This window comes from Fragaria vesca, linkage group LG5 (genome assembly GCF_000184155.1).
Source record: "Fragaria vesca subsp. vesca linkage group LG5, FraVesHawaii_1.0, whole genome shotgun sequence".
NCBI classification, from domain to species: domain Eukaryota; kingdom Viridiplantae; phylum Streptophyta; class Magnoliopsida; order Rosales; family Rosaceae; genus Fragaria; species Fragaria vesca.
Window position 1 is genome coordinate 1673114 of NC_020495.1, and position 27911 is coordinate 1701024.

The window sequence follows — 27911 nt, forward strand, 5'->3', positions numbered from 1 at the left end:
TAAGATTCTAAAAGGAAGCTCATCGATCCCTCTTGTAAAAGCTTATCCACATTGCTCAAAATAGTCACCGTACTGAAACTGCGGATGTCCAAAATCGTAGTTCATGAACAGTTGTCCTTCCCTCACTGTCTTTTCCTCTAGTTCCCCATCGACATTCAACCTTTAAATCTGCAAAAATGGCACAAAATGTTACGTGTAATTTAAAATATTGATAAATGAGTACTCTTTGACCGACAATATAATAATGTTATGTTGTAAAACTGTCGATCCAAAGTCATTATTACATGAATTCTGGTCAGTTTAGAAGAAAAGAAGTTGTATGATAATTGAATATTTTATGTTGTGAAACTGTCGACTCGAATTAGTTATCATGTGAATTCGGGTCAATTCAAATTGACAGTTTCGCAATGTAAATGCTTTCTTAAGTTACGTACGTTACAAACCCTTAGAGATTAAACTATTATAGGCAGGGGCGGATCCTTCAAGGAGTGGGAGGGTGCCTCGCAGTGATTTTGAATTTCTTCCTGATTATGATATATTGTATTTATAAGTATTATGTTCCTTCTAATTATGGTATAATTTCCTTATTGATTATTGGTATGGTGTAATTGTACATTTATTAGTATTGAGTTCCTTCTAATTATGGTATAGCTATTTTTTTATTAGTATTAATTTTTTCCAAACTATGGTATATTGTGTGTTTATTAGTATCAAGTTCAAGAATTTGGTATAATATTGGCCCCTCTGGAAATTTGTTTCAAGTTCCACTATATAGGTTGATCAATAAACATGAAAAAATATTAGAAACATGGAAAAACGGCATTACCCACAGATCATCTTCGTCTTCTTCTCTGGTTGAACATGCAGGTCTGTGAGTCTCACCAGCTTGCCCATATCTTACAAATCGTCCACCTATGCGTGGACGCCTGTCTGCTACTGTCTTCCGGCATGCATACTATTCATGTATACAGAAAAACACTACCCACTTTTAGAATCAAACACGTAATAAAACTATGATGAAGAGAAAATAGTGTTTTGGTTACATAGATGGAAAAAAAAAAGTTCTTGAAATGAACTAATGAATTATGGCGTACCTTAATAGTCTTGTTGAAGTTTCTTTGCGCTTTCCTCGATCTGTACTTCGAAATCCTTTCTTTCCTCTCTTCTGCAGTGTACCTAGTCATCTTGAATTTCTTAGCAATCTCCATGGCCGAGCTCTCTTGAGGATCACGAGCTATTTCGATGTTCTGGAGATCGAAACATAGCAGAAACAAGAGAATTTGTTGAATATTTGATGAAAATGAACAAAGGAAAAACATGAAAGTGAATTTTGAGACTGACTTGCATATCTTCGGTGCTGGAAACCCTCTTCATGTGACTAGTCAAGTAACTGCTCTCAGGTGAGCTCAAGGAGGCTTCTTGGGTTTGAAAATTTGGGGATTCCAGGAGAGGGTCAAAGCAAGGTCGGAAAACAAAACCAGGTTGTCCATCGAAGGAGTTGCTGCTATAGCTACTTTGCATATACTCGGCCACATTTTCAGCACCACCACTACAACTATGAGGAGCAAAAGCTTGTTGGGAAACTTGGGTGTCGCATGCATTTTGCTCAGAACCGACAAGACATTGCTCACTTTCCGCCAACAAATTTTCCAAAACTAAGAAATCTTCCAACACATTTCCCAAATTGGGATCATTTTCAACCGAGCTTAAATGGGTTGCTTGGTAGAGGTTCAAACTTTCCAATTGGAAACTCGGGGGTGAAGAAGAAACAAGATTTGAGGAGCTTTGCTCAAGAGAATGAGGCTGCTCCTCAACTAGGGTTTGTGTGTTTTGGTAGTCTGAGAGTGTTTGGAGGATATCAAGGGCTGAGTCTGAGAAAGGTGTGAAAGGATCAGAGAAGGGGTCAGCTTCAAAGGAATGGCAATAGAATGAGCCATCGTCAACAGAGAGATCATATGTCGACATTGCAGACCCCAAATCGCTTTCTCTGTGATATGAAACTGGAACCCTAAAAGGAAGCAGAGACCAAGAAAGCTAAGAAGTATACTTTGAAGAAGAAAGTCTTATGCTTTTGTTTTTAAGCTTCTTCAGTTGTGAAGCGGACAAAGAACAGCAGAACACTGACATATATGGACTGGTTTTAATGAATGACCTGTTTGAATTACTGAGCAACAACACAACACTCATCTCTCGTTCCAAGCTCTCTCGCTCTCACAAAAGGAGATTTACAAACTCTTTTCAAAATTCAAAAGAAAAAAAAAACGAGAGAGAGATTTTCAAACCTACAAAGGAAGAGAGCAGTTCACTTCTGCAGTGCTGCTATGCTATGAAAAGGATTATAACTTGCACATCTGCCTGTCTTTTATATTTGATAGACTTCTTTAGGAAGTCGGTATAAATTTGATTAGGGTATAGACAAGAGATTAATCAACATTTAATAGCATGAAACTCGGTCTCAGGTACATTGAATTTAGTTCAAGAATACACTAATTATGAGCTAATCAACCATGATTTTTTTTTTTTTAAAGAAAGAATCAACCATGATTTGTGCCCGAACAGATTTGAAAATAAATGGATATGAGTGATTCACGTCCATGGTGAAGTGTTGATGAGTAAATATGCAGCCCTGTAATTAATTCTTAGGATAGTTATTAGATTTAAGAAATGGTCAATCATGAAAAAGATTGATGAATTCATTCTACGAAAAATTATGAGATTAAAGAAGTAATCAATCATGAGAAGATCGAAATGAGCAATATTCATTCTTAAAATGTGAATGATACCTAGGTATAGCTAGCAAAATGAGTGCTAGAGTTTAAGGTCATTATATTTCCTTATCGTGAGAACGAGTAACTGAGAATCTCTTGCAGTATTATTGAGTTATTGACACCTGAGCGATCACCAGTTAAAACGTTATACTATCATCATTAGACTAGCTTGTAAACGCATGCAATGATATCTGACTAATACAGTTCTTATAGAAAATAGTAACAAAGTTCAGGGTCAAAAAAGTTTATATTTGACGCTTATGCCTTTTGTTTTTACTTTTAATAAATGGGATTCGTATGTTGTCTCACTCGTACATTGTGATCTTCAGTTAAATGGATACATGCATGATAAGACAAGAATCACTTAAAATCGTATTGATCAACCCCTAAGAGTCAGCTTGGCGTTCTCATTTTCACATTGACGAGTACAAAAGAATCTCAACCATTGAGAGAATGTTCCATTGAGGCGTTATATTGATAGATTCGGAACTGAAACAATATCATGAATACCAAACATAGAAAAAGTGAAAAGACGATTGATCGATAACTAATAACTATGGCACTGGTGTGCTTTACTTTTTTACTTTCATAAACTTATTAAAACACGACACTCGTTCTTTGTTATTTTTTATCTTCTCGATTTAAACACCTGTTGTACATTTGTCAAATAATAAAATCGATAATATAAAACGAATCTCTAAAAATAATATTCACGAGTCAACGTGTGTTTGCAATCTTCGTCCTTGCACACATACGGACAAGAATCTCTCCTAATGTCGTCACATTCATATGATCAAATCCAATGAGAGGGGTTATATTACCACCATCCAATAATGTATGGGGTTACATCCACTGCCCGACCCGACCCATAAGGCTAAGAATAATCTGACCTGTAACCTGTTCATCATCTTTCCTAATCAGAAAATGAAATAATAGACGGTCCTGATCTCATCACATTTCTGACGCGGAAAAGAAAATAATTACGCGGAAACTTCAGAAACGGCTTTCCTTGTAACTTCCTTCGCCGTCAATATAATATTCAAAGTCTCTTCCACTTTCCCAATTTCAAAATTGAAATTTCAAAACTGAAATTCACTTTCATCTCTCCACTTTCCGATTCTCTCGCTCCGAGCTCGAATCTCCGGTCATGGCGGCGTCTCAGGCCAACATGGAGAAGATGCAGGTCCGCCAGAGCTACCGCAACCTCTGGCACTCCGACCTCATGGGAACTATGCAGGCCGATACTCGCTGTAATTCTCTCTCTCGAATTTTTACCTACATTTACTTGTGGTGAATTCTATGTGTATCTGATAGGGATTGTAACTTTTTACTGCAGATTGCTGCTTCGCGGCGTTCTGGTGAGCGATCCTGTTCTGCTTTGAGTACTTGTTTGATTGATTTTCTTCCAGATTCTTTGCTTCGCTTGCTGTTAGATCTGGAATTCGCTTTCAATTTCGTGGTTCTGTGCTTCCGTTGACTTGCTCTTACCTTTCGTTGACTATTTTGTGTTGTTAGCTATGGAAATTTAGTGCAGTCTTAGTTAATTAGGCACTAGGATGTAAAAACTGGTTGATTGAATGAAGAAATGAGCAAATGACTCGGTTCGAAAACTGGAGCTGAGTGTCACTATATGGTCTCTTTGAGTTGTGAATTGTTTCGAGTCGTTTGCTTCTTGGATTTCTCCGTGTCATTTGAGAGCTGTTACTCAGTCTATAGTTTCGATTAGGTCGGTTTTTTGTTTTTTCAAATGATTTCACTTGTGATTAGTGAAGAATGAACAAAACTATATCATTAGGGTGTTCTATGCGATAAGACTAGGCGTAATGCCCGGTTCTTCTACAAGGACATCAATTCATATCGATTAGCGTGCGAGGAATACTAATGTACATCTAGTGGGACTAGTAGTATCTGGAATTATACTATTTCTTGTCGTGTGAAATGAAAGCAGATTCTGTTTCATACCTTTTCGTTTGATGTAAAAACTGGTCTTGTTTTGTGAAATGAGGTGTCTGCTGAGCAAATTTCTGCTATTCCATCATATGAAGTTAATTTAAAAAATGTATTTATGCATTGTCTTCCGAACACCACCTTTGTGCTTCAATTATAGTGTATTGTACTTGTGTTTCCTTGTAGTGCTCCGTGTGCATCATACTTGCTTCGGAAAAGAGCTCTTTACAATGACATGTCAAGGTAATATACCTTGCATTTCCTTGGAACACTCTACAATGGAGTAATCTTAGCCATTGTTCTGATTATTGTGCATTTGTTTGTTGTAGATATGTTTGCTGTGCTGGTTATATGCCCTGCAGTGGTAGATGTGGGGAAAGTAAATGCCCTGAATTTTGCTTGGCCACTGAGGTATATTCAACTTGATTTATGGTTTCTACCTAGTATTTTGTCTCTGTACACTTTTGACTTTTTATTATTTATTTAGTGTCGTAATCGTTAATTACTTTTTTTTCTTTTTTTTTTTTTTTTTTTCTAGTCTAGTAGATTTTAGAATTTTCTCAAAGCTTCTTAGGATGATACCTTTGATAGAGAGTGGACAGGATGACATCTAGACACGTAGTAACTATAGATGACTCTTACAATATTTTTCACAAAATTCGAAAGACATTGAGTCTTTCCTGGAAGTACTTTCATAATTTATGGCACTTGCTTTAGACTAACTCTTAATGACTTCTTAAAACCAGACCATTGATATAGCAAATCTAAGCAAGCTAGTGTTATTGCACGACCACCTAGAGATAGAACCTATTCTATATAGTGTATACTTTAGTTTCTTGAAGTGCTGAGGATAGGGGATCTGTTGTAATACTTGAGATGATGTAAAATTATGAGCAGTAAAAGTTTATTTGGTACTTCAGTAGTTTGTAACTTGGACTTGCAGCTGCTGAGAGCTTCTTCTTTTTTAGTTTTTAATGTCCTTATATTTGATGTTCCAGGTCTTCTTGTGCTTTGGGCAGTCAGTGGCTTCAACTCGCTTTATGTTGCAGGATGAATTCAATATTCAGACAACGCAATGTGACAATTGCATTATTGTACCTCTCTCTCTCATGTTTTTCTATACTGCACATAATACACACATGCTCACACTCACACAGTCAGGGTCACCCATTTGCTTAGAGAAACTCTGATTCAGCAGAGCCAGAGCAACTCTCAGTTAGCAGAATAGTTTATGCCAATTAATCTAAAGCAATGCTGCATTTTGAACTTTTTGGTCATGTCTCCTCTTGTTATCAGGGTTTCATGGTCTGCCTACAACAAGTTGCTTGTATTTTCTCCATAGTTGCCATGCTCGTTGGAAGTGAGGAAATCTCAGAGGCATCTCAGATATTGAACTGTTTGTCTGACCTGGTGTACTGCACGTAAGTTGATTTCTTTTTCCCATTGATCTTTCTCCACCAAGGTGGACTAGAATTTAGTGATCTTATATTTGATTTGTTTTGCAGAGTGTGTGCGTGTATGCAGACGCAACACAAGATCGAAATGGACAAGCGTGATGGCATGTTTGGACCCCAACCAATGGCAGTCCCCCAGTTTCAGCAGATGTCTCGCATTGATCAACAAATTCCTCCCAATGTTGGCTATCAGCCTCAACCAGCATACGGGTATCCACCTCCTCAGCAGTTTCAAGGCTACCCTCCAGCGGGATATCCTCCTCAGCAGGCTCAAGGCTATCCTCCAGCCGGATATCCTCCACCTGGTTATCCACCTAAGTGATTTGACTTTGTTACTCATCCATTTGGGATCTTTGCGGACTTCTATTCAATCAGTTTGCAAGTATTGTTGGCGTGAAGTACCAACATGTGTATGTTTCAACCTTGGCACTTTTATAAAATTTTACTTGCAAGTGGTTTGACAGATACAAGAATTGATTTTCATGTTTTAAAACATCCGGAACTTATAACAAATATATCGATATGATCATTTTCTTTTTTCTCTTCCGTCTACATTAATGGTTGTATGTATGGATTTCTAGTACTTGATACAGTTTGTTGGTTCAAGAAAATTTGCTCGCGTTCACTTAACCATTTTATTTTCTTTTTGGGGGTTTCCATCTATGTTTCATGGAATACCAAATTCCAAGCTAGCTAACTAGTTTGTTCTCTTAAAATCCTGCATCTTGATATGATCGATTCAACATCTTTGCAGCTTTAGTTTGCATCCCCCATCTACACAGATCCATTCACCAACGAAGATGGTGCTTGCAGTTCAGGTTCGGATTGATTGCGAAGAATTCAGCAGCAGTGATATGGAATGCCTCCCTGATATCGTTGAACTGATTTGTAGGGTTTCATCCCATAAACGCTGTTGCAGTCTGGCTTGCCGTTCCCATCTACCCCATCAAACCAGTTTGTAAATTTGAACATAAAAAAGTTGTCTGCTCTCCGTGGAGGAGATGATGAGTACAAGACACATAGCAGAAGAGTCACATTGAGGAACATGAACACTTCGCAACTCTCCTAACCGTTTTGGGATGCTAATTCATTCCTAGTCGTTGTTGGTATTTTGCTTTCCTAGTTTTTCAAGGTAATAGCAGAAGAGTCACATTGAGGAGCATGAACACTTCGCTATAAATACGTCGCTGGAGAGTAAAACTGAATAAAAACACATCCAAGCTCTTGCTCTATCTTTGCTTAATTGAGAATGTCGTCCCGATACAAGAAGAAGTTAACGAAACTTGAAGAGTTGATAAAAGACATTAGGAAAGGCGTAAGTGGACACATGAACAGAGAATTTGTCTATGACCTTCAAATTTGTAAGGAAAACAAGAAGAAGGAGAAAGACCTTGACGAATACATTGACAACCTCTATGATGAATTGGAGGCAATCGAAGTAGGCAAAAGCAACAGCTTCACTAATCTTAGTTCAATTGTTGAGTATCTTCATGAAGCTCAACATTGGCTTTGGGATGAACTTGAATTAGTGGAGGCTCAAAATAAAGCTCTAGAAGTTGCGGTTGGGGTCAAGGCCATTAGGGAACAATGGCAGCAAATTAAAGCTGGAGAATCCAAAGACAGCTCCTCAACCTATAATTTGACTAAGGCTATAAGCTATCTTGATAAGGTTCAAGAATGTATCGAGAAAGACTTGGATCTATTGAGGGAGTCACAGCACAGAGAGAGGTGCTTTCCTTACTGCTGGTAAACAATCTGGTCAATAGTCGATCACCTGCTAGATGTATAGTTAACGTTCTGCTATTGTTAGTTTTCCGACAAGTTTAGTTTAGCTTTAGTTTTTTCTCTTCTATTAATTATTTTCCCTAGGAATTTTTGGTTTTGAAGTAAATGTGATCTGTAATCTCTAGTTGTTTCACAGCGTTTGTGTGCATATGCATATGATTATCTTCTGTAATGCTTTAGTTCGTTTTTATATGGTGACACTGTATTCTTACAAGTCGTTCGAATTTTCGAGCATTCTGCAACTTCTGCCACAATAATCTCAAATTCCCCAAAAAGATCACTCCCACTCGTTCCGTTAGGCTGTTAGCAATTCCAGAATTTGTTCTGTTATCAAATAGGCAACAGTGATGATAAAAGTCGCAGCAATTGCTTGTGTAGAACATTAATTCCACTAAGCAGAAGTGACTAAAACTGAATTTAGTTAAATACGCTACAGATTTGAGAAACGATTAACGGGTTGAGGAGGCTGCAGGCTGACACTGATCAATAAAAGCTAGCTCATCCTCTCTTTTTTAACTCATACAGCTAAGGAATGAAGAACGTACTATCTATATATGTTGAAATTCACTCGATTAATTATTTGGACTGCCATCAACACAAAGCCATTGACCCTCGAAGAAGTTGCAACTAACATTGATGGCGAGGAACTCGTCTAAACTCAAGCCAAACTTTTCAGTCACAGTATCGCAGGAATCGCCAATCTCTACCCCGTAAACAGCATTGCAGTCAGCATCAATGGCCTTGACTCCAACTGCATGCAGTTTTGTATGTGTCAATCAATGAAATACACCCATATTATGTATGTCTAGCTATGCAGGATGAAACTGAACAAGTTAATATTCTTACCTCCAAGTTGTGTACTACCCTCAGAGATGGTAATCATGAGAAGAAGAGAGAGCACCAGAATCAAGTTCATAACTGTTGCCATTTTGTTGCTAGACTTGGTCATAATGTTATTCTCTAATTTCTTGCTTGAATACTCTGAATTTGTACTTGAACTTGTACTTGTGATTCTATGACTGAAGAATTAGAGTGTATTTATAGAGCTAGCTAGCAACACTCCTAACTTCGATTCTAAAGCTGGTTACTTCCCTAGAAGTTGCCGCATCGCATCGCTCGATCTTTGCCGGCCATGCTATATAATTTGATTATATCTGGAATATATGTGCCGCACTTAGATCTTGGTGATTTCATGCTCTTAACATCTTTCTTGATTCTGGGAGTAAGGAATGTAGGAGTGCGGCGCAGTAAGATTAGCCACAAGTCACAAGTGATACACTGCCGTCTAGCTTACTGCCATTGTTATGGTTTAGTGTCATCACCCCCCATTTTCTTTGGTACTGGTTCTTGGTTCTCCTTCATTAGTCACTTCTTTTTCGCGGATTGGATTTCGATGGTGGATTGTACGGTGTTGTTTCGAGAGAGTTCTTCCTCTCAGTTGTAGGCTACCATATGATTTGTGTACTGGGATTCGATTGACATCAGTTATTTGGGCGTCGTCGCTCCGGCTTAGTACTCCTCACTACCTCACGGCTGCTGGCGGCAATGTCGACATCATTGTTAGCAAGCATGGGTGGAGAGTGTGGTAGACTTGTTTTTGTTGTTGTTTTATTGCATTAGGTTGTAGGGTCTCCGACCCATAGGTTAGCGAGCGTTTGGTCTCCTCTCACTCTTTCTAGTTTGATCGAGTTGGAAACTTATGCTCTTTGTTGTTATTTGATCATCAGCCTCGTGTTTACAGGCTTTGTAATTGAGTTTGTCCATTGATTAATGAATTATTCATTTCTTTCAAAATAAATAAATAAATAATAAACAAGCTTGGTATAAAACTATAAATTGTTATTTTTTAGTATAGATGCCACTGTTGCTTTGTTATGAGAATGTTCATGTACATACTGACGTACATACCTAACAAAGAGCATAATACACCGTGAGGGGATTGAAATTCAAAGAGAAACCGTAAATCCAAGTAATTTCCCATCTGAATTTTCATACCCACCCGGGAAGAATATATAACATAGTCACTGCTGAAAAGTCACAGCTAGCTGATTTAGCTAAAGCAAGCTACATATTGCTGATGCAGCAGCATGCATATCCATCATCTTAGTTAGCTCCGGAATTCTAACCTTTGAAGTTTGAAACTCTGCTTTGTCATCGTGACCCTTTCTTAGTCTTATCTCTCCATTAAGTTTAGTCTCAAATTAACTTCAGAAAAAGGAAACCTCCAAGGAATTCGAACCAGCTAGCACAACACGATCGAGGACTAATTGCTTATATATAATCTCTTTGCATGTTTATATGTGTTGGCTCTTTGTCTGTGTTATTTTCTTCTTCAAATCTAGGTGCTACTAGCTTGCGTATACATTTCACTGTCAATTAGTTATACAAGTATGCTTTCGTGTAGGCTATCTCTTTATCCCTGGAATCAAAATTCTACATATATATATATATATATATACACACATGATCATCTAGACGTATTTTCAAGGTCGTAGTAGAGTAATGGGAATGAGGTATATTAATATGATCGAACCATTGTACGGATGCGATAATTTTGAGAGACAGATCAAACGTGTAATAGTAATATATAGATTGTTTTAATGGAGACTGGAGAGGTTGGAGTATTCTTCTGGTTCTAGAATATGGGATTTGAAAAATGGTGCCAGCTGCTTTACTCTATAGGTTGAAGAGAGTGACATTGCAGTTGCACTAGGACTAGTTGATCTTTGAGGGGTTTCGACGAAAGCAAAAGCCAAACCAAGCTTCAACTACAGGAATTCGAGATTTTACATCTAGAAGAGTTAGGTATATTAGCTTAACCTTTGACATGTGTACGTATATAGTTGCAGTTGGCATGGTTAGGGGCGTTGGAATCATGGATTCATGGACGTTTCCTTTCTTCACCAATCTGCCTAGGATGTTTAGGTATTGCGAACCCTGTAACTAATAGAAAATGTATTCCTCTTACTTAGGTCAGTTGATCAAAATCATTCATTTGTTACCTCCCAACAAGCTTCCGGATCATAAATCTGTCAAGATAGTTAAATAATATGTTGTAATACATAATTTAAGCATTTTATCTGAGCTGAGAAACTAATTTATAAATATAAAAGGTTCGTTATCACTAAAAAAAAAATTCAATATACTACCTTTCACTTCTAACCGTTAAATGAAATATGAACTTGAAAGCAAGTGCTCGATCTAAAGATGATTTGTGATGTGATGTGGCGGCTCCATTGCGTTGAAAGTTAAGCACAACCGGTTGGTTTTATCTCCATGTCTCTCTTTCATGGCACGAATCACACATCACTCCACATAATGGGAATGGGATGGCTTCCTGTTCGAGTCAAATACAAGTCTTACAATTTAATAACTTTCATAATCATCCTCTCATAATCAAACTTTCAAGTTTCAACCACCCCTTGCCCTTAAATTGACAAATGTGCAGTGTCGTTTACCCAAACTACAATCGGCAATACTACAGAATTAAACTGAATCAAATTTGTGGATAAAATCATATATAAAAAGATGCCGGCAAAGTTAAGTTCATTCCAGGCAATATATATAAACAGCGTACTATATATATATCTGATTACCAAAAACATGAAGCAACTAATTCCAGGCCAAATATTTTATGTATGAACTTGATATTGAGGGTTGGCCATGGAAGCAGACCTTTTCTTTTCATCTTTTATTTGAAAAGAAAAGGGAAGAGATTCCCAGGAAACAAAAAGAAAGACGATTCCCGGAAACCTGGATACCACTTTAAATCCTTATGGCCGGTGTTATGGTATCAATCAATTAATAAGAAAAATACTCTCGTTCCATTTAGTTTTGTGCACGCCGGACCGCCGGTCCAAAACTTTAATCGGAAATGTTGTATATATGTAGCGTGATGTCTCAATAGCTAGATCAAATTAAGTTCCATTGTTTCTCAATACAATTCAATTCATTACAGTTAGGTGAATGAACGATCCCAAATTCGATTCATATTTTGTAATAAACTAAAACGCATGAAAATAACTTGATACATTAGTAACGTTACCGTTTTTATCCACATATTTTGATATGTTAACGTATTGTAAACTTTTATATACGAGAGAATAAATTATTGATGAAGTGTGTTGAGTTGAAAATAGTGTGTTTTTTTTTTTTTTTTTGTGGTCGAAAGGCACCAATGCCAATTAGTTTGTATTAGATGTTCCAAGAGATACACCACAATACAAAAGGTATAAAAGACCCCAACAAAAAAAGCACATAGACCCAGCAAATAAGGCACATAGGCCTAGCAGAAAATAAATAAAACAACTAACAAACTTGGCCCAAATACAAGTTAGCCTATAATTGAAACACATAAACCCTAGCATACTAACTAGCAGCCGCCAAGATTCCAGCTGCTACATTGGGAAATCTACCGTCGCCGCCCCCTCCATGCTGCTGCTTGAAGAGGACCAGCCACCATGACACCATTTTGCATCCTTCCACACTGATTGGGACAAAAGGGCTCAAGGACGCCCAATAAACACCAGGTAACATAACAGAGTGTGATTACAAAAGCAATCGAAGCCACACGCCCTTGTAGAACGAAAATCCGCCAACGGGCGTAAGTTTGCTGAAAATAGTTTACGGGTCATTTTTATTTTTTATTTTTCGAGTTTGGTAGATCTCATTTGTGATTTGATTTCCAGAATTCCCACATGAATATAAAAGGGGTTGGACAGCTGCAAAGACATGTATTTGTTCCATGACCAGCATTTTGTCGAATGCAAAGCCACCAACAGACAATGTCACGCTCCCATCTCATAATAAAAACAATGACTCAGCCTTACCAATATGCCAAAAGCCAAACCAACCAATTTCATTTCTTTCACATATTCAACCTCACCAATACGCCAAAAGCAATGAACAATACTCATCACTCCAAATTATTAGGCACACCAAAATCATATCCATAACCTTTCGGAATCCGAGTCCCACCTTACCGGAAAATGAAATTATTCCAAAGTGTATGCAATTTGAACCTGTACGATATACAAAAAATGAAAATTCGGAATGCAAGAGAATGAGCGATTAAAATGACATTGTGTATAAACAGCAAAAATTTCATTTCCCAAACAAAACTATACACCATCTCACTTGGATTCGATTAACATTCTCGTTCTTTTTTTTCTTTGTCCTAAACCCTATTTACAAATAACTTCATCTCCTAGCCTTCTCTGAATCCCTCACTCGTATCCTCACATTCTGATTGGAGGCTGAGCGGCACTTGATTCCGCTCACGCTATCTCCGATGAGAATATCAAGAGTTCGATTTCTCTAAGCTTCAAAGGCAGAAAAGTTTTTTTTTTTTTTTTCTAAAAAAGAAAAAAAATGTAAAAAAAGGAAAACCTCACATCTTAATTAGTGCTACAAATCATAACCAATAGCATGTGGAAAGTCGCCGTAAAAATCAGGGATGCCGGAAGCCTCCCAAAGCCTCTCGTTGAAAGCCCCCTGCATATCCTCCGGTATGAACGGCGTCCGGCAAAGCGGGCACGTCTTCTGATCGTAGCCAACCCACCGGTCGACGCAGCCTTTGTGGAAGATGTGACGGCAGTTGGTGAGGCGTCGTACGTCATCGTCGGCCTCGAACTCGTAGAGACAGACGGCGCAGGACTCGGGCGGGTCGACCAAGTCGGAAAACTTGACGACGGGGAGGAGTTCGCGGATGAGCAAGGCGGAGACGGACTGGAATTCCGGGATCCGGGTCTGGTGCGGAGGGTCGGACCAGGCATTGTCGGGTTCGATGAAATCTTGGAGACCCAGTACGGAGAAGAGAGTGGTGATGAGCTTGCGGATGAATCCCAGAAGGGAAAGTGTGCTGAGGAAGAGCTTGGGGAGCAGAAGCTCTGTGTAGCCTGCTGGGAACCCCATGACTGGAGCTTGAGCTTGAGCTTTAGTTAATGGAGATTGCTTTGTGTTGTGTGGAGATAGATTTGGAAGAGAGAGAGAGAGAGAGAGAGAGAGAGAGAGAGAGAGAGAGAGAGAGAGAGAGAGAGAGAGAGAGAGAGAAGAGAGAGGAGAGGGAGAGATAGGAAGAGGTTGTGGAGTGTGAAAGAGAAGAGCTTATATAGCCATGGATGAGGATTGTGGTGGGTGTTGACACTGTTTTGGAATGACTATAATGGCCTCCATCTTTGTGGAGAATAACAACCAAGTGTGATCTATTATTAGAACAGTGTATTATGTACGTACCTCCATTTCATGTGCGTACATGTTAAAATTGCTTTCACCTTTTCCTTTCACTTCCAATATTTGTGTGGCATAGAACTAGATCGTGTACTGTCGGGTTCGGATTGTGTCAAGGTATTGAACATGTCGAAATATATATATATGTACATTCAACATTTATAAACGTATTGCATAATCAAACGCGAATTTAGTCTGATGAAGTAATCTTAAGTTTTCAACTTACTCCCTGAGTATTTTCTATTTGTTTGTCATAAAAGCAAAAGGAGATAATCATGTAGCATCATTGAACAAGGACTAGTCATCACGTTGAAGATGGAAGAGTGTCGCCCATCTTTGCTTGTGACTCTTCATCCTCACCTTTTCCCTTGTGTACACCTCAATTATGCACATTTCCATAGCCAGCTCATGGACTACTCCATTGCACTGTCTAGGCTGATAAGCTCTCGATATCATGTCTGGCTGAATTGATGTATATGGTTATCAAACTCCACTAAACAGTAACGTATTGAGCTAATCCGTCCCTAACTAACATGTCAATTATCCACTTAATTGTTATCTATAGTTAGCATGTGTTTCTACTAATAGTTGAGTAGTTTTCTCACTTCAAATTATAAAAGATCGTAAAGTCATATTTAATCACTTTGATTGTTTACAACAATACTTGCACAGAAGTTATTATAAAACGACCTTAATTAATTTGCAAGCATATATAAAGCTAGAGGCCGGGTTCTTCATAGCGCTTAGGCCAGAATCATCCTCCACTTTGTTTTGTTTTGTCCCATACCCCCCAACACAGTAGGAGCCAACAAACCAATTTAGTAGTGTGCTTTGCTAGGAATTCTTTTTCATTAGAAAACCAGAGGAAATGAGTTATTCAAGCAAATTATTTTGGGGGTCACATCGAGAAATCGTGGGAGATGAATATAATTAATGTGCTATTAGAAAACTAAATGAACATGATTGGAGTTCCTTTACGTACAAGGAAAGAACAAAGACTACAAATTAAGCATCACTACGTATACGTACGTAGCTTTTATGATTGCACCTGAGTTACAGAGTGATCTGTGCGATTTCAATGAGGCATTAATTCCCTCTGACATATCTCGGGGCCGGCCGGCAAGTAGGTGCATCGATCTTTAATCCTATTCGAAGTTTTACGACCGATGTTGATCGATGATGTATATGAAAAGGCTAAGCATAAGTATCAAACTAATCGTTTGGAGACTCATGTAGTCTTGGCATTATGGGAGGGGTCAGATCGATATATAATGATTTGGCTTTATAAATATGGCTGATCGGCTGATCCTTCAAACCGGCCAATTTTCTTGCTTGCTTAGTTAAGTTACGTTCACAGATAGTCGGTATTTGTCATAGTTAAACATATATATGATCTCTACTGTGTCTGATAGTTAAGTTATGTTTATAGTGTATCGATAAATGGTTGAAATGTCCTAGTTAGCTAGACATGGGTCATGGGTGCATCATCGCTTTACGAAGCCCTTAAAATAGGGTAGTCGTGAATTGTAATGTAAATTCAATGAATGAAGGCATATTATTTCGTAAGAACTGGTTAATCATTAGTGGTGATGAGTACTAGTGATGAAAATGGGTGTCTTTCTACAAATCATGGTGTCATTGTCCCATGCTAAAGCGGCATGATGAATGGGGCGGCACTGAACATATGAAAATGGCCTCATGCCTTGATTTGAGACAACATTTGAGGCCATCCGCCATTCCAGCATCTCGCTTTCGTTCTACACAGTTGAAAGATTTACGAATCTTTTCTTTCACGACATGAGAGATTTAGAAGCTTGCATAAACGACATAATAATGTATATGTCTCGCATAGTAATTTATTTTGCTTACGTTATTGTTAGTTTATTGAGCTTCTTAAAATGAGTTAGAACGAGAGAGAATATATAATAACCGACCTTAAAGTTCACACCCGATTGATCGAATACGATGTGTTACTGTAAGCATCGAACAACTATGACACGGTGAAATAGTTGTAGAACCAAAATTCACCATGTAGAATTACTGGAAGTTTACTTTATGTACGTATACATGTATGTATGTAAGTTGTAACTATGTATATATACTTTCATTTGTAGATTAAAATATAATTCACACCCAGGATGCAGCTAGATTTTACATGGTATTTGATGTGGCTGTTGATTAAATCACACGTCAGACCCGGCCATAAACATTGGCTCAAAGCTGGGGGTCCAATCATTCACGAAGTGATTGATGAAGACTGGTTCATGTGTGTGAGAGAGAGAATTAAGAGAGAAGACAAAGGCTCTGACAAGATGGTATTGGCCTGATCGAGCGCGGTAATGGTGAGCCCTGCAGCCATTGTCCAACCAGGCAAACCAGCAAGCAAGCATGCATGGGCGCCCAGCTAGCTGGAAAAAAATTATATACCAAGAGCCCTAGTGGGTGTGACTGTGTGTGTGTGAGAGAGAGAGAGCTAGGGTTTGTATTGTATGGTATGTATGTAACTATGTATGGGTTTGGTAGCTGCGCGCCAAACGGGGTCAGATCATGTGTCTGATGAAGCCGAGACATGGATGGCCAAACGATAACGCGCGCACACAGTGATTGAGAGCGAGGAACAGATCGAGACTCTACTCGATATAAGAGAGAAGGGTAGGGGCCAAAGCAAGTCTTATTCTCTCCCCGACACCAAGTCACTACCGCCTTGTCTCATTCAGTGTCTTCCAGTCTTTGTATCCATTGCTCGACCTATCTAGCTCCTTCGATCCTCTCATGAATCCCAGGACGTTTCACACTCGATCACCCTTGACGACCTTATTGCTTACCCATCAATCTATACCGATCTGCATCTATGTCTGCTATATTTTTATGCCGTAAATCAATTGGCCCATCTTGTAATTGCTTGTGACTTGTGATTGTGATATTACATAGATCATCCGTGGCTCTTATTTTGCTTTTGGAAATCTGTAGACATCCCTTATTGTCTTCATCATGCATGTATGGGTTAAAAATCTAGTGAAAACTAAAGCTAACTAATCCTTCACTACATTTCCCCAGTGTGGAAAAGTGGAGAGACCCCAAAGGCAATGGTTACTGTCAAATAATTATTGATGCCATTACTCTTTTAATTATAGCTATATATAACTACCCTCAATTATTGACTGCCTCAATTTCAACTGCTTATATGATGGAAATTAAAGGGGTTTTAAGAATTTAAGCCAAATTATTGAAATGAAGTTTGGTGAGCAGTACTCTTTCTCTTTCGGTGTATATCTAAAAGCGCTTGTTTGATATTTGCTCCATTCCATGCACGTTTCAACTCCGAATCTCCGATCTCTAATATTTCATCAAGTAATTAATTAATTAAGAAACATGCTTAAGCTTAATGTATTCATAAACACCTAGCTAGTTGAAGATAAATCATATTCAATCCCAATTGAATTCATGTTTGATCGAGCTAGGCTTACTGGCCTTCATTTGTCCCTATTAAGAATCTGATTATCACACAGATAGGCCAGCTAATGAAACCATGATCACCATGATTAATCTAATCTTCTGATTCAGCATCTTGTCCGTCAAGTAAAGACTGTACCGTTTTAGCATTTCTTTAGTTTATTGAGTCAGTGAGCATGTTTGTGTTCTCGTTCTCATAAAACATGAGTTGTACGGGGTTAGTACAAATCGTTGCTCTAATATATACTATGATCTTGTGCAGGAATTGCCTGCCACAAGGTCTAACTGAGAATCAACTTGTCTAATGGTTAGTACTAAAAGCTAAAATACCATATATCCAACGTTGCTTGTCAGATTATGTATCTAAGACTCAGAACAAGGCCATGAGAATGTTGATTAATCCATGTTTATTAATGTGACAATTTGCACCAACTTTGCATTGGTTAATTAACTTGAAGGCAAATTATGCAGAATATAATGGCCTTGTGATCGCATGAGATCTACGATGATATATTGTTAATGGTGATATATATAGAGTGATGACTAGGATTCTATCACTATATTGCTGGCTCTAATTTTGCTTTTGATAATCTGTTTTAACTTTACCTCCAGCTTAAACTACTTGGCATGCACCAAGTATGGTTAAAATGAACAACAGCTTGTACCATTTTGGTTTATTCCTCTAAGAGCTTTACTGTATGCCCACGTTTTGTTTTAAGGGATTTAGAGGAACTTAGTGGAGAAGAGATTCTAGCCTATACCGCTAGCTATAACTAATCCAAGTGACTGTGTCAAGTGTGAGTTTATTTTGTTAAGTCTTTTGTGGACACTTTGTTCTCACTCGATGTTGCTTTTCGCATCAATAATTCTATGTTGTCTGCAATTTTCATCTGTTACTTCACATGTTTTCTTAAGATCGAAAACTTATTTTGCAATACATATAATATTCTCTATTTGAACACATTCTTGCAACTTCTCTTTGCAAGCATTGCTTCAATGAGTTGATCATGCATGATTTAGGTATCACTAATCACGAGTGCGCTACTGTTCTTCTGTAAGTTCAGAAGGTAATTGAAGAGAACGAATATATAGTACGTAGGAAAGAAACATAGAGGACGAATCCGAAGAGAGCTAGCTACTATATATTCGTCTCCAAGTTCATACGATATATTTTTCTTCGTATTAAATCGCAGTACATAGAGAATAAGAAAATCGATAAACCGCGCGGCAGAGATGGAGATTACTCTCAGTCTTGCCCGGCCTGATTATATATGTATTGTAACTTTGTAAGCTGGGCGAATCTTTTTGAATGGTAAAGCTAGCTATTTGCTAGTATGATCTAAAAAGGAGATTGCTTGGCCTAGTTGCGAGCTACGTCGTTTGTTGGGACTTATTGGGTGGAAGGTGGAAGCAGCACTAGCTAGGAATCGAAAAGCAAGAAATGCAAGAAGCTAGAGAATTATTCAAATAAGAGCACGAGAGATTTCCAGACTCACATTATATCTGGTAGAGTAGTAAAGAGTACTGAACACGAAGATAACGATATTAGCAGAGACGCAGTAGGAGTCAGATTGATTAAATTCAGTAATGGTAGGTCATCTTTCGCATGTGTCTGGTTTTCTTCTTCTACCTAACGCAGCAGGATAATAAGTAGCTCTACATGTTATAACTGCAAGTCACACCATTCTTTTTCCTTCTTTTAAACCCGGCCTCTAGGGTTTACTTTCTTGCATGTATGTCAAGAAAACCAGACATAGAGAATCTGGTAAACTTTTCTGATCGATCGACGGAGCTCGATCAAAAGTGGAAGAATAGTTTGAGAGAACAAGCTAAGACTGACCTAGCTCCTTAAAACCATGCTCATCAACAATCAGCACGAGGAAAAATGCGGGCAAACATATTGATGATTGATCCATCTTGTAGCAACAAAAAGAACTACACACGTAGCTTGAGTAAGAATCTCAGTTCATACTCAATCTCGTACATACTGCTCTTATATTGTGTAATAGATTCTAGATCTAGCACATACGAATAAGGACCTTTATTTAGTAAGGACTATGTAATAAACTTTTTTTGTCAAACTATATCTGGTGTCACTAAGAGTTCTTAAATAAAAGAGCTGTATCGATATCCGACGGAGATAATATTAAAGGAGACCACATCAACCATGTATTCTTTGGATCCGGGAGATCACAACACTCATGTATCCACAACACCCATGTATCCTCTGGATACAACCATACTTCTTTGAACACAGCCATACCACAACCATACCTCCAATAGATAGAAGAACATGGACATATATAATAAGTCACATAACTAAGCACTAGCTCGATCAATAGCAATCAATCAATTATATATTGCGATTGAGAGTCAATATATAGAACCCTAATCATTCTTTCGGTATTCACATCCTTAACTATATATGAACTTACTATATATTAAATAAGAACCTCGATCAGACAAGTGTGACTCGCTCCTTTGTTAAAAAAAATTAAAAAATATCAAAATTGTCGACATCTTCGATCGATTAGCACAAGCAAAAGCATTTGGGAAGCAAGTAAGAATGGGCCTGTGATCAAACACTTCTGGAGACCTAATAACAAGTAGCATAAACTATCTGCCCAAGCAAGAACTGAGCAAAGAAGACGTTTAAGAATATGCCAAAGTAAAATAGCAATCTCAAGGCAGTAATGTATCCAGGATTCGATACAAGCCGCGCGAAACTGATGCTTCTTACAAGCCATCTCCTTGTTTCCTTGGTAACATAGGCTGCACTGATGATCTTCATCGACTTGACTAATCGTCAGCCTTAGTTCTTTCGCTGCTAAATCAGCAGCAGGTTGGTCTAGAGAGCTAATAGAATGAGACATGATATCGAGCTTGTGATCGTGTCGGGGTTAGACATATGAGACGATGTATATCGTTGGGTAGTTGGTATCCTACTGGAGTATACAATCTCGAATACAAATAACGTTAGGTCCTTTTCTTATCCCACATGGATACATAGAAGAATATTTGTGTAGTTAGTATTTATGTGGGTGCAACTGACCCAACACCTAAGTTATTTAATCCCTCGATATGTAGCTATCATCTTTCTTTGAAGAACAAAAAAGTCCGCTTGATGTTATATATATATGTTCAACCGTCCATTGATGTTGATGTAACTGCGTTTCCCTTTAAATTATGGTAATCTTAAGTCAGTTGTTGTTGGATGCAATAGATACAACATTAGGATTTAGGGTTATATGACAAGTAACTTGGGGTTAAACCCTAAACCCCATAATCCATGTTGTCAAGACCGGTCCGGATTTCACCATGAAATTCGAAGAGGCTGATGGGATCGTAATCCATCAAGGAAGGAGACGAAAGTAAATTGCAGGAATTAAAAGGAAATAATTAAAGAAGATTAATTTCATTCATAGATAGATCTTACATTGGAGGCTGAATGCCTTATATAGTTCTCCTTAAAGCCAAACCTACCCGACCCAAGTCTAATAATCAGCCCATTTAGGTAAAAATTACCACACCAGCCCAAGATAAAAAATGTTTATAGCATAAGTCCTAACAGAGGCCCTATCAAACCTACTTAACTTTACCAAAAATTACGGTAGAACATCCATATGGTTTCAGACCTTTGTAATCCATGAATGTCTCCACTTAATCGACAAATTAAAATTTTCTCAAAAGATAAATGCTCTAGATTAGTTTACTTTTCACTTATAATCGATTAATATTTTTCTGGCATTAACTTTGGATGATGGAATTATTCCCCAACAAATTAGGAGCGAATTTGATCCTTGATTCTTAGTAGACATACTCAGGGGATTTGACGCCAAAGGAGTATAATTGGTTTATATTTTACAAGCAGATGTGGCTTTCTTCCAAGTGAAACCTACAAAGCTGAAGTAAAGATTGTTTGGAGAGGGTAAAAATAGAAGAGAAACAGTAATACTTGTGTAGAACGGGAGGGAGGTCAAGTAGAAACTGGGGTCAATTCTTTCTTATGTGGCGTGTAAAGGTAGAGAGTAAAATGTTATTAAAACCTATAAACAAATTGGTTTAGCTATTTTTGGTAGCCTCCCTTCTCTGATATCGCAACTGCAAAGTACGAAAACCTTCCAAACTGAACAAACTTGACCTCTGACTGAAACAGCTGCCGGAAACCTGAAAAGCTTAAGGAAATCTAGTCAGTCTGACGTTTTTAATGCGCGGATCTGCTTATCATGATGATACTGACCTAGCTACCTAGGTTATGACTCTCGAGTCAGCTGACTGCATGATGCTAGAAGAAGAAGAGAAAGCAAAGCTGGATCTCCTCCACAAGGACTAACCGGCGCTCATGCAGAGGCGTAAGAACAGTTCCTTGTCGCCTCATATTTATTTAGTTTGATTAATTTTCCGAGATCAGTGCCATACTTGAATGCATATGTGTATGTTCTGTGCTGCGATCCCGCCTGTGAGAATGAGTTCGTGTTTGTTTTCTTAGGTGGGTGGGTGGTGGGGTTTTCTTTGATTGTTTTGAGAGGGTGGGAAACTGTGGCGGAGTTGAGTGTTAGATTCAGGCATGAACTCGGCGGACCGATCGGAATCTTAAGTTTTCTCTTTGTTTTTCAGGTCATCAACCCACCTCAAAAGGCCAAAGACTTTATGATTTGTTTGTCTCTGTTGTTCTAGGGTAGCTACTGGATGGTTTTCTTGTGTCTGTTAAATAACATGTTTTCTTGTGTTGCAGGCTTGTTTTGCATTGTTGCTTCCTTGGTGGGTAGACGGTTTGGAACCACCTCAACCACGAATGCAATGCTCTCCATCTCTCGAAGTTGTGGTGATGTTAAGAGACTCTGGCACGGTGATGTTCTAGTTCGAGGAGTTGGAAGCTTCCGTTAGTGTGAGCTAGCTAGTCACCCTTCACCGCTGTTAAACACCACTGTTTCATTTTGATGATTCTTGAGGCACTTCTGAAGCAACTGATCAAGGAGTTGGAAACCCATGTTGGGGTTACTAGGACTGTTGAACAGAGAAGCACCACCACTTGATCATGATGTTGATGATCGATCGACAATCCTGTGTCAAAGCTCTTGAATATGCCATGCCTACGCCTGCCGCACCTATGTTCCTAGCCAAAAGAACCTTGTTTCAGAAATTTGCAACTGCTATGGTTGTCTGTTCGGATGAGTCCTCATAGTTCCCCGAACTTTTGTTACCGAAGCTGATGTAGGAGCTGGTTACGGAATAAGGACGAGGTCTATTATCACTCATACACATTATTTTTTTCTCAGTATATGTATAATGTAGTTTCCCAGCAGTTCACATGGAATATTGATCAATGCCTCTCCGCCATGAGCATGCGTCAAGGTGATTGGATTTCAGAATGTTCTTAAGGACTCCTTGGTCTAGCATCTGCTTTTTCAGTTACACTATGTAACTGAAGTTCTGAGACAAACATCTGTATACAAGCACCGATCTCCTGGAATGTGAGGTGTTATCCTTGGAACACTGCTCGTCTGCTGACTGCAAATTGCCGGTAGCCGCTGCTTGATTTGATTGAATTGATTCGAGGTTCAGTGACCATAGTGACCTAAGAGAACTGGCACCTAGTGGTTGTCAAGACCTCTACGTTTGGATGGCAGCAGCAGAACAAGGTAGATTTTAACCTATCCTTTCTTGTCCAGGGGTGGATAATATTGTGGAAGTATTTTTATTAAAGAAACAACATCATAATCCCTTGAAAATTAATGCTAAATTTATGATTTACAAGTATTGAAGATTAACCAAGTGAGTAATTTAGAAAAACTGAACCATGCATTACAATTAAACTCAGACAAGCCAAGTAACAAGTTCATACAGTAAATTTAATCAAAAGAAAATCATGCACAAGTCACAATTGTCTGCAATTTACTAAACAAGAAAAGCTAGGTACCCCTCCGTATCCTAATCTTCTCATGAACCACAGATAACAATCCTGGAAATAGTCTCTTAACTTCCTTATAAACAGCTTGGAAGTACTTGTCAACTTGGTCCCTAGTTTTCCCTCTATGCTCATTGATGTTTCTCAAGAATTTGATCAATGTGTCAATGTCCTCTTCTCTGAATGTAGACCGTTCTCCTTCACCCGCCCCTTTTGGCAAAGCCTTCTTTAAATGAGTAGCCCTGCTGTTTCTTATCGTTCTCATCCAACCACGATAAGGACCGAAATCTGCATGTCTTGTTACCACTCTTAGTGGCCTCATCAAGCGTTTCTGTCCGTCGAGCATATGTATATCTTGGAACTCATTCATGCATTGCTTAAAATCTTTGGCATATGGATGAGTGATCAACTTCTGGACATAGATATCAAAACTGAAAATAACAAGGAGAGGGAAAATTAGAGAAAAGGAAATACTTTTAGATAACAAAGTCTGTATTTGCAGTGATTTGAATTGATAGCAATAATTTGGGAAACAAAATCAATAAGGATGAAAGTAGAAGAATAACAAAGTCTTTACCAACAAACTTACAGCTTGGTACTCTTAAACGTTTATGACACAATAAAGTCTGTACCAATTACCAAACACGTAATGAGAGTGCCATATCAAGCCAAATGGCAAAACCATAGGGGCCTTTAAAACAGAGAATCCTATTGCAGGGCTATATGATTCGTTTCTAGAACAGAATTTTGATTAGAAAGTAATTCAAAGTGTGGTAAAAAGTAAAGAGAAAAGAAGAATGCGCATTTAGATAACAAAGTGTGGTAGTCTGTACCACTGGAAACTTATATTTAACTTTCAGGATATATTAAAGTCTGGAACAAATGTGTCAAAACTTAATGCAGAAATCCATATGGCTTTTAACACTGAGAATCCTATTTGCACAGTGATATGGTAAGCTTTGAAAACAAAATTCCGGATAACAAAGCAGATCAAAGTAGGCGAGTTCAAATTCTCTAATCCATAAGTTTAGTGTCAAATCTTAATGCAGAAATCCATAGAGCTTTTAACACTGAGAATCCTATTTGCACAATGATATGATAAGCTTTAAAACAAAATTCCGACTAACAAAGCAAATCAAAGTAGGTGAGTTCAAATTCTCTAATCCATAAGCCTAGTGTCAAACCTTATTCCAGAAATCCATAGGGCTTTTTAAACTGAGAATCCTATTTGCATAGTGATATGATAAGCATTCAAACAAAATTCCGGATTACAAAGCAGATCAAAGTAGGCAAGTTCAAATTCTCTAATCCATAAGTTTAGAACAATTACTAGAAGTGAAGAGTCAAGAAAAGTACTTGATATTATCAAGGTTGAACAAGTTGAAAAACCTCTGATCATCTTCAGTAAGATCCTTTCTCTCCACATATCGTGGCCACATCAAGTTTCTAAGGCTCCTAAAGCTGTCTCTCTTAATTGCATCTGCATTGGTTCCCGGATGAGTATTAAGGTGATCTTGTATGGTGGAGGTAATGTTGAGCATCTTTAACTTGTTGTCTTTGATGAGTTTCTTGGATTATCAAGACCAGTGTGAATAAATCCTTTGTCTATTAAATATTTTGTGGCTTGTAGCTGCTCACTGCAAAACAGGTTTCCTTGTCATACATACATACATACATATACGGCACATGATTATGGGTTTTGAGAGCGTAAAATTGACTTACTGTAAAGCTTGCTGCCACCAAATATCATGTCCTCCATTCCAAGCATCAAACAAGTAGTCATACCTCTCATAGAACAGTAAAATTCTTTGTTTTTCTTCATTGTAGGTGAGGAAGATAGGAGCCAAAATACACTGGTGGCTGACTTGGCGAGTGGCATTATAGCATCTCATTGTAAATTTAACATAGTGAGAGAGTACCTGAGAGAGAGATAGATGGAGGTTCTTGGCTGAGAGAGAGGGAGAGAGGGGTTCTCGGGGAGGTCGCTGTTGTGCAATAAGGTCTCCGTCTCTCAACAAAAGGAGGAGAGGAAAATGACCCTTTCACCTTCAGTTGGGCCAAAGTTGGACTCTGTCCGGCCCATGGTTTATGAGGCCTACTATGTATCCAACAGACCTTTCTTCCTAGGATGAACAAGCATAAGTTATACATTATTTTGTACTAAGCATACCGTTACCTATGAATTCACAGCTATTTCATGTTCTCAAATTTGTTCAACGTCTTCCGGTGTAGGGTTTAACAATTATGCATTGGATTTTACTTTGGTTTCTGTAACTCGCTTGAACATTTCTTCCCCTCATAGCGGAATTGGTTGCGCACTTAACAAGTCTAATATTGCAAATTAACCCATTCTGAGATTTTACTGTAGTTGTAAGTTTAACTGGGGCTTCCCAGTATTTACCAAATCACCCAAGTAGACAATTTTTTTTTCCTAAACCATTTGAAATGAAAAGGTTGTGAATACATAAGAGAATCGGACACAACAGATGTAAAACAGATGTGGCTTTCATCCAAGTGAAACCTACAAGCTGCAACAAGTAAAAGAGAAACAAAAAAATGAAACCGCAAAATCAAGATAGTCCACAAGAGATACTTGGCATATAATTTCTAACAATCTCTTGAGCAGCAGTATGCATAACCATAATTACATAACATTATGACAAAGCACCAAAATACATGCCAGCAGAACATCGAGCCTCCAACTAAAACTTTAGATTTCACGTCCTTTACCATATCGATGGAGTCTGAGCACCAAAATACATGCCGAGTTTAAAATCAACAAAAGCAGAACATCGAGCCTCCAACTAAAACTTCAGACTTTACTTCCTTTACCATATCGATGGAGTCTGAACACCTTTTGCATCACGGCCAACCTCTTTGACCTTTGATTCATCATCTTTCTTTTCTGTCTGCGAATCTGCCTCCTTAAAATCTTGAGTGTAGCCTGTGAGATCACATTTTATTATAAGAAACAAGATAACTAAAAAAGATAATTTGATCTTCTAATTCATGGGATCTAAAAATTACAAAGAGATCGTATTCAGATTTGTGTTTTACCTTTTCATGCTTGTGCAATCGAGGAGCATCAGTTGGCTGCATATTCCTAGCGGTAGTCATAGTATCTCTCCCTTTGGGTTCTAAATCTTCACACTCTCTGCAGCATGAAACAATAAAATAAAATCAGAGATCATATAAGGTCCTTTGCATTCGCTAAAGATGCACCCCTGAGACCATAAATAGTGAAACATTAGGAAATTGACAAACAACTTACAGACAGAATCCAGATTCAATGAAGAAACAACCCAGACCCTTAATAGCCACTTTACGCATAGTACTACCTAGAGTACGTATACGCTTTATTCCTCCACTGGAAACAACATCAAAAATAGTGATCCACACTCGTTGGAAACTAAAATCTCGTTCGACAGTTTGCAAAAGGCAAAAGTTCAAGCCCCCCAAATGAACCAAACACTCTGTTCTTATTGGCTCACATTTGGCATCCCTGAAAAAAAGACTACGCAAGCCATGCAACCAGACTGGTTTGTCCAGAGAGTAGTTGATACTACCATCAGCCAACTCTTCCATCATCAGAGAATATGCCATAACATCCCCGTATAAAGATAAGGCGTATATAGTACGGCCTACAACCACAGCTCTACCATGGAAAGGATAATAATCATTTGAGTCTCTGTCAGTTGGGATTTTAACTCGTTTCCATTGATTCAAAGTCACCTGATATACCCAGAAGTTACCTCGGTCATCTATAGACATCAAAATACAGTCGTAACAAACAGCATAACCATCAATGTGAGACAAACGATTGTCAGGGAATGTAGAGAGCGTGGTCCAGGAGCCGGTATCTGGATCATATACCTCAAAAGAGGGTTCTGGCATATGCGTTGATGGATGTGCAATGTGATAAAGCTTGCCATAAGCTGAAATCAAAAGTGCCTCTTTCTTAACTTTAGGCAGCTTGAACGGCATCAAACTCTTGCTCACTGTGTCAAATACCCGTCCTTTATATGCATCGTGGCTGCGGGTGCTGCTCTGCCTGAGCCACCAACCGTCATCCCCTACGTGTTGCAATAAATACAACTTAGAGCAGCTGCCGAACCTGGTAGCACTCAAGAGATAATCCTTGGGAACCTCAGGATCACTCCTATCAAAAAACTTTCCTACAAGATCAAGTGGTCCTCCAATTTTTCCCAGGATTTGTCCTCCTTCTATCTTCACTTCATACATGCCATGTCCCGGCCCATCTCCAACAAATTGCACCAGAAAATAAACAGTTTTAGACTCCAACTTCTCCATCGGGTTACAACTAGTCCAGACACACAAACAAAAAGAAACACACACAATCAGAACGGA

At 38.4% G+C, this 27911-nt stretch overlaps 4 protein-coding genes and 1 non-coding gene across 5 annotated transcripts; 2 read left to right on the forward strand and 3 right to left on the reverse strand.

Moving 5' to 3' along the window:
* Window positions 1-162: 162 nt before the first annotated feature.
* On the reverse strand, window positions 163-1965 carry LOC101313706. Its single transcript, XM_004300757.1, has 4 exons — window positions 1342-1965; window positions 1095-1247; window positions 827-955; window positions 163-168 (listed from the first exon to the last, which is right to left on the reverse strand). The coding sequence occupies exons 1-4, from the start codon at window positions 1963-1965 to the stop codon at window positions 163-165; spliced, it is 912 nt and encodes a 303-aa protein (XP_004300805.1).
* A 1838-nt stretch (window positions 1966-3803) lies between these two features.
* On the forward strand, window positions 3804-6797 carry LOC101312725. The gene is made up of 7 exons (XM_004298774.1): window positions 3804-4018; window positions 4105-4126; window positions 4902-4958; window positions 5045-5126; window positions 5714-5809; window positions 6012-6136; window positions 6221-6797. Exons 1-7 carry the CDS (start codon window positions 3916-3918, stop codon window positions 6489-6491), a joined length of 756 nt encoding a protein of 251 aa, XP_004298822.1. The 5' UTR covers window positions 3804-3915; the 3' UTR covers window positions 6492-6797.
* Window positions 6798-13035: 6238 nt separating this feature from the next.
* Window positions 13036-13991, reverse strand: LOC101313016 (E3 ubiquitin-protein ligase RHA1B-like). Its single transcript, XM_004298775.1, has one exon. The coding sequence runs from the start codon at window positions 13865-13867 to the stop codon at window positions 13361-13363; it is 507 nt and encodes a 168-aa protein (XP_004298823.1). The 5' UTR covers window positions 13868-13991; the 3' UTR covers window positions 13036-13360.
* A 7740-nt stretch (window positions 13992-21731) lies between these two features.
* On the forward strand, window positions 21732-23313 carry LOC101313604. Its single transcript, XR_184604.1, has 2 exons — window positions 21732-21987; window positions 22371-23313. It is a non-coding gene; the product is annotated as an uncharacterized LOC101313604 (transcript).
* A 234-nt stretch (window positions 23314-23547) lies between these two features.
* Window positions 23548-27854, reverse strand: LOC101313991. Its single transcript, XM_004300758.1, has 4 exons — window positions 26815-27854; window positions 26601-26697; window positions 26417-26487; window positions 23548-23974 (listed from the first exon to the last, which is right to left on the reverse strand). Exons 1-4 carry the CDS (start codon window positions 27852-27854, stop codon window positions 23548-23550), a joined length of 1635 nt encoding a protein of 544 aa, XP_004300806.1.
* Between the last annotated feature and the right edge of the window lie 57 nt (window positions 27855-27911).